This window comes from Spinacia oleracea, chromosome 5 (assembly GCF_020520425.1).
Source record: "Spinacia oleracea cultivar Varoflay chromosome 5, BTI_SOV_V1, whole genome shotgun sequence".
Classification (NCBI taxonomy): Eukaryota; Viridiplantae; Streptophyta; class Magnoliopsida; order Caryophyllales; family Amaranthaceae; genus Spinacia; species Spinacia oleracea.
The window spans coordinates 38742908-38754479 of record NC_079491.1 but is presented as its reverse complement, the minus strand read 5'-3'; the positions used below and the strand labels follow the sequence as shown (position 1 = coordinate 38754479).

The window sequence follows — 11572 nt, the reverse complement described above, 5'->3', positions numbered from 1 at the left end:
TAGTCGGGTTTAAATCGATTTTGTAGCAGGTAATTTCGGGTTCGGGGTCAAGTTTGGATCGGATAATTATCGGGTTGATCAAAATTCACGTCGGGTTCACTTCCGGACACAGGTCAAGATTTGGTCTGATAACTATCTGGTATTGTCAAGGTTTTAACATATGATTACTTTTATCTTATATTTTAAAAACTAATGTTTCATTTATTTCAAATTTGAGTTTTATTCAAATTAGGTCATCGTGTATTCTTGTCAAGTCAATACATAATAAAGTTTTGTATGCATTTCAAGTCAATAACTTATTTGGTCATCTCTATATATTCAAGCGTAAAATATGTACTCCACCATATCGCGTCCCTAACAGGTTATGTAGGGTAATAATCAGGTTACGGTCATTGTCTGGGCGGACATCAAATCGGGTTCGGGTTATTGTTCGGTCGGGTTAATTAGGTTATCGATCATCTTTCGGTCGGGTGTTAGGTTCGGGTCATACAACATCGGGTTAAAAATCAGTTATCAGTTTTTTCAGGTCGGGTACTGGTCGGGTTACGGGTACCTATTTAACCAAAATTTTGGGTCATGATCGGTTACGAGTTCGGTCGGTTCAGGTTGGATTTTCGAGCCAAGCCAGTTTTTTACAGCTCTAGGTAAGACTGCTCGATAGAAACGTTAAGGAAAGATCAAGCTCGCCCTACTGATGTCATGATGTCATCATTTTCTTAATTAAAAAGTATTAAAAAATATTTCTTTTTTTTTCAAAATTTGTTCTTAATACTCATTTTATTCTTTTAGTTACACATTTGTTATATTTATTTAAGAATGATTTTATTTTAGTTAAGAATAATTTTGTTTATTTTAGATTAAATTTCTAAGGTGTAGTTATGATTTTCTAAATGTTAGTTAAGATTTTCTGAATTTTAGTTATGATTTCAGAAATTTTAGTTAAGCTTTTATGAGTTTTAGTTATGATTTCAAAAGTTTTAGTTACGTATTTCTAAGTTTAGTTAAGATTAAATTTATTTTAATTAGTACATAGGTTGTTTAAAAATCATAATTATTCAACTCGTAAGCGTAACTATTTTATTATTCAATTAATCACGATTTTATTTCTTTTAATTGTGTTTTACACTAGTTTATTTAATACTAAAACAACAATTTTCTGAGTTCTAGTTAACATTTACTGAGTTTTAGTTAACCTTTTATGAGTTTTTAGTTACTTATTTTTGAGTTTTAGTTAAGAATTTATGAGTTTTAGTTAAAAATTTCTTAGTTTTAGTTAAGATTTTATGATTTTTAGTTACGATTTTTTTTTCGTAGTTAACATTTTTTGAGTTTTATTTGCGCATTTCTGAGTTTTAATTAAGATTTTATGAGTGTTAGTTAAGAGTCCAAAGTTTTAATTATGAGTTTTTGAGGTTTAGCTAGGTTTTCTAAGTTTTAGTTATAAATTTCTGACTTTTAGTTAAGATTTTTCGAGTTAATTTTTTTTTTAAAAATAAAAACTACTCGATTCTTAAGTGCAACTATTTGTTTCTTATACTATAACTACTTTTTATTCGATTAGTTATGATTTTGATTACTTTTAGTTATCTTTTACATTAGTCAAGTTGACACCAAGACGGTCTTTTGTGTAAGACTGCCTTATATAAAAGTTTGTAGTTTTAGTTATGATTTCAGAAGGAGTTATAATTTTCTGAGTTTTAGTTAAGATTTTCCGAGTTAAAATTTTTGTTTAAAATTAGAACTATTCAATTCGTAAGTGTAACTATTTGTCGATTAATTAAGATTTTATTGCTTTTAGTTATATTTTACACTACTTTAATTAATACTAAAAAGAATAAAAATTAACTTCTTTATTTTTAAAAATAATAACATCATGACATCAGCGGGAACGTACTCGGACTTTCTTTAACATTTCTATCAAGTACTCCCTCCGTATTTTAAAAAGAGATACACTTTCCTTAAATGACCGTATTATAAAAAGAGATTCACTTTCCTTTTTATGATATGTTTTGGTCCCCACTTCTAATTATATTAATATTTCTCTCCGTTTTATGGTCTCATACTTACTCACATCATCTTTTTTTTATTATAATAAATAATTCACCCACCACTCTACTTTTATCTTATTTAAATAAATTCAACTCACTTTTCTAAAATTATATACCGATCAAAGTATATCTTTTTTTTTCAAATATAGAGGAATGTTGCTAAATATAAAATGGGTTCTCCCTCCACGATGCCGGGCTCTTCTTACCAAGAGGATAATATACTTTCCTTTCATGCCTTAACCCCAAAAGATCACCAAAACGTAACCCATCCAGGAAAACAATGCAATCGCTACCACCATCAAAATTCTCTCTCCACTTTTTGTCACACTCTTCTCCTTCTCTATCATTTTCCTAAACCTTCCCTACCAAATTTCTTATTCCCAATCCCCAAATTCTACTTCTTTTCAATTCTCTCTAATCCCCTTCAATGGCGTCTTAGCATACCTGAGATACCCCATTTCCCCTTTTCTTTTGATAGGATTTTATCCGCATATACATACATATAGAATGGGGGCGTCGCTCTCGAATTCAGCCGAGGGCGGCGCTAACGGCGGAGAGAATGGTCCTAGCCTCGGCGACATACCGGAGGCGTGCATAGCTTGTGTATTTATGTACCTTACTCCGCCGGAAATCTGTAACCTTGCTCGCCTTAATCGCGCTTTTCGTGGGGCCGCTTCGTCGGATAACGTCTGGGAATCGAAGCTCCCCCCTAATTATCAAGATCTGCTTGATCTTCTCTCTCCCGAGCGTTACCAGGGTTTCTCTAAGAAAGACATATTCTCCCTTTTAGCAAGATCTATCTCTTTTGAAGATGATACTAAGGTAATCCGATTTCAAATTTTCTGAATTATGGCATTTTTTCTTATTAAATTTATTAAAGTGGCGGGGTTAATCAAGGTTTTCAATTGCTTAGCGTAAATTCGGTTTGATTGTGAAATCAAAGTTAATTCTGGGATTTGGGCTTTTTTTTTTTTTTTTTTTTTTCCAATTTCAGTTCTAGGAGTTATGGGTATTTAATTTTCCTTTTTGGTTGAGATTTTTATTTGGATTGGAAATTTTGTGTTTGATTATGGTAGGTGTATTGGATTTTGATTGTAGTAATGTTTGTTAATTTATGTCCGAGTAATTATGGATTTTCATTATTCTGTTGAGTTTTCTCATGCTAAAGAGTGGGGTTTGATTTTTGAATTTGTCTATTTTAATCGGATGCTTAGTTGTTAGGGTTTAGTGGAGGTTAATCAGGATTGATTTTATTGTTTTGTATCGTTGGGCAGCAAGTGTGTGTGGATAAAGTGACAGGGAGGGTGTGCTTATCTGTCTCCGCGAGAGCAATGTCGATCACTGGGATTGAAGATAGGAGGTATTGGAGTTGGTTACCTACTGAAGAATCCAGGTAAGAAATACTGTCTGTTTTTTATCTACTGATTTCATCTGTTTCGAACATTTTTGGGATTGTTAATGAACCTTTTGGTGGAATTTGTTGTGGGTTTACTCATTGAAAGTTAAAAATTGATAAAACCTGCATGATAAACTGGTGGAAGAAGGATCGGCAATTGGAACTAAAGGTGTAAAAGGTAATTGGGTAACAGGCTTCATTTTGTGGAAATCGGATTATGAGGGCAAGCCTCTGTTAGTTTCTGTTTTAATTTGTGAAAGCTGCTGGCTTTGCCTAAGTATCTGAGGTTCGATGAATTATGATGGACTTCAAAAGTTTGGTGGTGAACAGTTTATTGATGGTCTTTTGAAATCTAAGCAAAAGGTGGCTTTTAGTGGGTAGTGCTAGAAAGTTGGATAAATGTTTTGCTGTGGTGTTTGAGGGCAGTATATTGGTGAAAAAGTTATTATAACTTAGAAGGCCTCAGTTATGATATTTTCCTTGTTCTATTGGACCCTTGTAAGCTTTGTATGCGCAATGTTGCAGCAACCATTGCAACAATTAAAAGTACTGCCAATCAAACCCAATAGATAAAGTTAAAGTGTATCATATTTTTCTTTAGTAAAAGAAAGAAAAGGGAAGGGGAAAGGAGGGAAGAGGAGAAGGGAAAATTGATTAATCAAATGGGAAGGAGTTGAATGGGATCTGATGCTTGGTTAGCTTTTAGTGAAGGAAAGAAAGGGAAGGGAACGGGAATAAAGGTTATCAACTATTTATTTTATCCTTCCTTCTAAGTTCCTTTAGTTTTGGGAGGAAAGGAAGTTAGATTATGTAAATTCTTTTCCAATCACTCCCTTTCTTTTCTCATGAAACTATGAAAGCCTATTTAGAACCAAATATAGATAATATGATTCAAGTCAAATGTGCTATTGACTTCTCTCTCTCAAATATCGTGCCCCCTTTTCTCTACCCTCACTCAAAAATCTATATTTTGGAAAGTGAAATGAGTAAATATGATATGTGGCCTGATATCTTTTAAATTGAAAGTGCTTGTTTGGTTGACATTAGAAATCATGGTAAGTAAAAGTTCCTAGGAAGTGGGAAAATGTGGAGGTTTTGCACTTCTTAAGAAGTCCTACTTCCCACAAAATGGTGAAAGTTTCTTACTTCGGCCCCCCTTGGTAGGTGGAATGTGGAACTTTTAGTGAGATTTTTTTTTCTCATGAATAATTTAAGATTTTCATCTCTAAGAATATGAAATTATATGGGAAAACAACTTTTTAGAATACAACTTAAATGACTACAATTTAATGGTCTCCTAATAGAATACAACCCCTCTTAATATAGATTGGTGGTAAAATTTTAATTGCTGCTGTTTCCTTATTCTGTTTTAACTTTTGTACTCCAAGCCTTTTCCGCTGTATCCTTGTTCCAATATTCCCCTTTTAATTGATCATGATGTCGGAGTTCCTCTTGTTTCTTGTTCACATACTATGGCCCTGTCCTAAGATTTTTAAAAAAAATTATTTAGACAAATATCATTTTGTATTTCACTATGTCCCTATGCAGTATGCAATCTCTATTAGAGCTCTACTTCTATTCTTCTTTTATTTCCTTCTTTTGTTAATGATTAGTTCTATGTACTTCAGCTATTCCATTGGCCATATGGCTAGCTTTTTTTATCAACTGAGTGGTATATTACTATTCTGAGTAGTGCTATTGTGACAGTGAACTTTTATTGTATAACAAGCCATCAACCTTTCTATACAGGATAATTTGTACTTTTGAGTATCTTTCCAAAAATTTCTCCCCTATCCCTGGGTATTAACTTCTTTCCGTATCTCAGCTGGCTTTCCTGCTGTCGTGTTGAAATTTTCTTTGTTCCTACAATTCGTTTGTTCCATCCTCTATAAAGACTTCAGCAATATTTTGACTCTTGTTGGCTTGTCACAATTGTACCTTACTCTTTCTTCAACTTTTTTGGTTTTAGTTCGCAAAGCGGCGAGGAATTACATGTTAGATATTTTTAAAAACCGTAGAAATCCTATCAGTCTGTAAATGTATACTAAATAATAAGGAAACACTATTTCATGTGGCTCCCTTCCACCATAGTGGATCGCTGGCTATGTTACTCTGACTTGGATACTCCTCATGGGTACGTGTCCAAGTGTTTGACTCTGCTATTTTGTGAAAATATCCAGAAGTGTCCTCCCCATGTCATACCCATGTCAGAGCATCGTGGAACATAGGTCGTTAGGAGGGTTAGGTATGGAAGGAGCCATATGATTTGTTTGGAATCGTAAAGGCGCTGTTTTTAGCTCCAAGAAGGGAAATTGTCAACTTTTGGGGGAATGTGGACTTTTGCTACATGCGGAACTTCCAATCTTGAGAACATGAAAGTTAAGGTATTGGAACATTTTTAGCAGAGTTTTCCTGTTCTGTCTTTGTCGGGAATCCGAGAGCTAGTTTTTAGCTTCAAGAAGGGTAGACATCCATCATTTTGTACATCCTGAAAAGAATGCTAGAAAATTATTAGAGATACCATATCAACTGAAAAACCAACTACTATCTTCCTTAAGAATAAACAAATGTTTCGGCAACATTTATAAGATGTTAGATCTTAATGTTTACATTTTGAGATGGTGTTCTTGTCCGTACATAAAAGTCTTTGTTTGTATCATTTAGTAGGAAAGCAATGCATTATATGCATGTCTATAATAAACTAAAGTGATTGAATGTAAAGGTCTCCATAAACAGTGAGGCATGAATGATGTGCTAATAAAATGAAGGCTAGTGCAGCCTAGTGATCATGCTAAATGGACTAATCTGTGGTGTAACAGTTTAGAATTTAGATAAATTCTTGCTAGATTTTGTCCAAAGTTCCTTTCTTTGGTTAGGTCAGACAATGATTAGGATGGAGATTCTAATTTGGTTTATTGATGATGTTAAGGGTTGGATTCTTGGGTTGTAGGATTATCTTAAGATCAATAATTTCACAATTGTGAAGAAGTTAATGTGGAACAACTAAAAAGGTGAAGGAAGTATTATTCTTAGATTTGAATTGGACTGTTAGCAAACTCGTTAGCAAATTGAATTTTCCTTTTGAAAGTTTAAATTAGATTGATACCCCAATTGTTTTGTAAAACACATGGAGTTTTCTGCCAGTTCATGACAGAAGTGATTAACTTGTAATTCCAAATAAGGCATTTACAGATTTAAAGGGTCTTAAATGGGTCAGCAGTCAGGAAGGTAACGCCTAGAGATTTCTTATTAGCGTTTTCTCGTCCTAGGTTGAGATTTAGAGGTGCCCTTAGTATTTTTTGAACTCGAAAATAGTCGAAGTGGTGCCCATTTCATAGTATCTAATGTACTTGTTGTATCTAAATTTAGCTTTAGTATTAGGCATTAATTTCTATATTTTCTAGTAAAATTCCCCAAACAATATTTGTTTATAAAATATTCTACTTCCTCTCAGTTCACTCTATCTTTAACTTCTTTTCTCTTCTGCCTACCTGACTTCAGGTTGCATTCTTATGAATCGCTCTGCAGAATTAAGGCGACCGAAGTGTTACTGACCGTCGCCTTTTGTTTTTCCCTAGTGGTTGGATTCAGGAGTGATAGTGGTGTTCCTGGCTCAAGGGCTTGTAGCTTTATTGTTATCCCCTCACCGTCGTCACTTTTTTAGTCTAAAAATTAATTAAAAAACAAAATGCACGGCATAAAATTGGGAATTTTCAATACTCGTCTAGATGTTTGAGACGGATGCTTTGGCTCAAAAGCTGAAACGACTTATTCATTAGTTGTTTTAACTGTTAAGCACAAAATCTTCTTAAGGCCATGAGTTTGTGTTGCTTTTTACTTGGCCAATATCTGCAAGTTGAAATTAATGAAAATATTATGTCTTCTGCCATAATAGTCGTCAATGTCTTCTGCTAAATCAACTTAGCCAAGTTCCTGTAAAAAAAAAACATTGCCAAGGTAATAGACTAATAGGTACTTACCGTTTAAATTTTGACCTTTGAGATTGCTGATATATTCTATCTCTCAACCTTGGTATGTAGTGGGTATTCATTCATGTTCATTGCAATAACTGAACTGTTGATGGAACCATCAGTAAGCCAATTTTCATTTCGCCTCATTCGAATGGTCTAATGTTAATACTGTATTTAGTGTTTAAACTACGGTCTTAGGCCTTTACATTTATCTTGTGGGTGTCTTGTTTGTAGCTTCTTTCTTTTTAATAAATTATCAATGGTTTGGTTTGGTTTGGTTTGGTTTGGTTTGGTTTGGTTTGCAGGTTCCAGGTGATTGCCTATCTGCAGCAAGTATGGTGGTTTGAGATTGATGGTGTTGTTAAATTCCCTTTACCTCCCGATATATACACTCTTACTTTCAGACTACATTTGGGGAAGTTTTCAAAGAGACTGGGACGTCGTGTGTCTAACTTTGAACACACGCATGGGTGGGATATAAAGCCAGTCCGATTTGAGCTTACCACTTGGGATAATCAGCATGCAACTTCAGAGTGCTATTTGGATGATACAGAACCAGACGAGATGAAGGAAAACCTTAAGCGCGGGTGTTGGATAGAGTATAAAGTTGGTGAATTTATTGTCAGAGATTCAGACTCTGTACCTGAGGTAAGGTTCTCCATGAAGCAGATTGATTGCACCCATTCCAAAGGTGGGCTCTGTGTAGATTCAATATCTATCGTTCCTAGTGATTTAAGAGAGAGAAGAAGAAGATTGCTTTCAAATTAGCCATAAATCAACAAATCATATGTCTAATAGTTAGTTAGCTGCCTGAGCTTTGCATATCACTGTCTGTCATGCTGCTTATTTTAGAATATCGAATCTATTTGGTTCTGTAATCATCACTTAAGTAGATCATCTTGTTTCGATTTATTCCACACACAAAATTACCGAGGAAGAATGTAGGGAACGTATACTTTTTTTGTTTGCGCCAGATTCTTGTTGATGAGCTTGTGATTACCTGGGTTTTGCTCTGATTGTAAATTTTTGTTGCATTGTTGATCACCACATTTGTTATCTGATATCTTTGTAGATCTCCAGAGACTTGGAATTTTTTTATTATTATTTTTCTTTCTCGTGAGTCGTGACTTTATTGTTTATCTGGTTTACTTCCATCTGTCCATCTTTCTTGCTTTCTGTTTGATGCTATAAAACTAGTGCTAATGTTGGTCAAATATTAAAATCATGAGCTCAAATCATTGATAAATGTTAAAAGTTGTATGCCCGTAGCTTTGGTAAGCATGGTAACTCATTTTTTTGGCTAAACTTTCCTTTCCTTTTTATTTTACTGCTTTCGGTAAAAATGGCAGCTGTAGGCCTGTAGCCTGTGACTTAGTATTAACCCATTGGAGGGACGATCTGGCATGAGGCTCCTTGGTAAACTGAGCAGCTGAGCTTAACTTACCTTAGCTACATTATTACAGTCAGATAACTTTGACATCCTGCAGGTGGACATGATCAAACCATTGAGTAAATGGACAACGAAAAATTAATGGGAATAAGTCAATCTTTTGACCGTCTGTAAAATATAAAAAAAATTAGTATACATTTTTATTATATTTGAATAAGTCAATCTTTATACCCATTAATTTTAAAAAAGTTAGATGACCAGCGATTTCATGTTAATTTTGATTTTATTTGTTAGATATTTTTTATTTCTTAATTTTTTTAAACTTATTTTTTTATTCACCGACATGGTTCTTGAGTAATTATCTTAATAGTTTTTTCAAGGCATATTTTATGCACATTTCTTGAGCCATGTTTTAGGGCTAATATTTTGACACATTCTTCAATGCACGTTTTTTTTAATATGAAGTACTACCTCTGTTCCTAAATGTTTTTAAGCTTACTATTTGCACGGTAATTAAGAAACTTTGATGGACATATTTTTTTTTAGTGTTAGCACCCGGTTCACCCTTAAGGCTAATCCGGATTCGGGGCGAGTTCTGGGTGGATAGGTTTCAATCCCCTCCTAATTGTTGTTGCTAGGAATCGAACACAGGGCCCTACCTACCAAGATCAGCCTCAATCATCAATGCACCAACTAGGGGTGTTAATGAGCCGAGCCTGCTCGTGAACTACTCGATGCTCGGCTCGGCAAAGCTCGGTCAAAGCTCGGCTCGAGTGGGCTCGACTCGAGTTCGAGTTCGGCTCGAGATCTTAACGAGCCAAGCCCGAGCTATCCATGGCTCGGCTCGAAAGCTCGTGAACAAGCTCGACTTTGTTTATAGTGTAAAAATATTTTGTGACTTAGAGTCCCACATCGGTGGATATACATATGTTGAAAAGTTTTCTGGAATATATAAGGCACCTTTATCATAAGTCATAACACAATTTTTAATAGATGAGTGACTCATTTATTATACTACGGTCTACATGTGAGTATAATGTTAATTGATACAACTCGGTAACCACAACCTTAATTAAGCTCTCTCACTAATATTCTACCATTTTCTTAGACGCCCATCTTTTGTCTCTTCATTTTTTGCACTTCATTTTCTATCCCTTCATCCGACCTAACTCTATCCTCCACCAATTCGCTTGACCTCTCCTTACTCAGTTATCCATATCATCTAACATCTACCCAAGATCTCTACCTATTCTTGATTATTAGGAGTTTGTTATACACTTTGTAATTGGCTTCCTTAGTATACCAAGAAAAAGAGAAAGATGTCTTTTTCTTTACGCATCAATGGCAACCTCTTCATTACAAATAGATTGATAAACATCTATGTTTTCTTCCTTTATCTCCTGCTAGTAACTTTAGTATGATCTTTTCAATTAATGTTATTGGTTTTGCCTAAAATTTTGAATTTGAAGATTTTGTGTATCCTTCTTCTTTGATTACTGCAGTCTTGTAAGCAATGAAAACTTTTGATTTTGATTTTGATGAACCAAAAAATTCTTATTCTTGATGTCTGAAGAAATAGAAAACCCGATTCTCGCAAATCAATCTGCTTCAATTGCCAAAACAGCGCACAATTATTTGTTCAGTTTAGTTAAAATGTAATTTTGTGATTTGAATTATTGAGTTTTTTCGTGCAGATTATGGTTTAATTACCTTTAGATTTCTTATTTTTTTGGTGTTATGTTCTTCATGGATTATCATAAACAAAATAATCATACAGAGGTAGCAAATAGAAAAAAGTATTCAAGAGTTGCTTAAAAAAAACAAAATAACATGTCCCACATCGGTTGTATATCTAAAAGTGAGAGAAATGAGAAGTTATAAAATAACCAATACATTTGCAATCAAACAACCTGCTTCAATTGCAACAATTTGGGCCTTAAAATTTTACTTGGGCTGAATTAAGCAATTGAGCTAAGCGGTCTACAAGATTCAAGCTTGAGTTTTTATAGGCTTGTCGAGTTTCGAGCTCGAGCGGAGTCGAGCTCGAGCTGAGTCGAGCCTTGTACCGAGCTCGAGCTCGAGCTCAATTTTTCAGGCTCGTCGAGCTTCGAGCTCGAGCCGAGCCTATGCTTAAGAGTTTCGAGCTCGAGCCGAGCCTACCTAAGCTCGGTCTCGGCTCGGCTCATTAACACCCCTAGCACCAACAAACAATTGGTAACTTTGATGCACATGTGATGTTGGAGGTAACAAGTGGGAAAAAGAGTGTTTGTAAATTGTTCATTAATGCAAGTGGATGAATATTAATATTAAAGTATTATGAGTTTGTAATTTATGTTTGACTACCATCTCTATTACAGGAGGGACGTTTTGGTAACTCCACTTTTCGTGTCCCCTATAAAAAAGACCATAACGCTCCCATAAACCATAAATTATATTGACAATAACTTTAAAGCAATAAAAAAGGCAAAAGATAAATCCAGTCAATATCCCACAATAAATAACGTCATGTGCCAAAAAGTAAGAAATTACTTTCCGCACAATTACACTACAACAGGCAAAAAGTCAAAGTTAAAAAATAAAAATAAAAATTAACAATTCCTTAATCTTAGCAAACTTAAGTACTTACCCACCAAAGTCACGGCAGTAATGGACCTTAGAACAAGCAAAAAGTCAAAGATCAAGAAGAAAATCAAAGCAAAATATAACTACTCCCTCCGTCTCTTTTTATTTTTTACGTTTGATATTTTTTACGCGTTTTAACGAATAA

At 34.4% G+C, this 11572-nt stretch overlaps 1 protein-coding gene across 1 annotated transcript; it reads left to right on the top strand.

The window, feature by feature from the left end:
- Window positions 1–2248: 2248 nt before the first annotated feature.
- LOC110804259 (F-box protein PP2-A15) lies at window positions 2249–8535 on the top strand. The gene is made up of 3 exons (XM_022009829.2): window positions 2249–2870; window positions 3323–3441; window positions 7721–8535. Exons 1-3 carry the CDS (start codon window positions 2556–2558, stop codon window positions 8181–8183), a joined length of 897 nt encoding a protein of 298 aa, XP_021865521.1. The 5' UTR covers window positions 2249–2555; the 3' UTR covers window positions 8184–8535.
- The last annotated feature ends 3037 nt before the right edge of the window (window positions 8536–11572 follow it).

What these genes read in the sequence shown, in the direction of transcription:
- LOC110804259 (XM_022009829.2), top strand. Translation starts at nt 2,556, where the DNA reads ATGGGGGCGTCGCTCTCGAATTCAGCCGAGGGCGGCGCTAACGGCGGA. An exon ending in CTTTTGAAGATGATACTAAG is followed by an intron (nt 2,871 to 3,322) that starts GTAATCCGATTT and finishes ATCGTTGGGCAG; the next exon opens with CAAGTGTGTGTGGATAAAGT. An exon ending in TTACCTACTGAAGAATCCAG is followed by an intron (nt 3,442 to 7,720) that starts GTAAGAAATACT and finishes TTTGGTTTGCAG; the next exon opens with GTTCCAGGTGATTGCCTATC.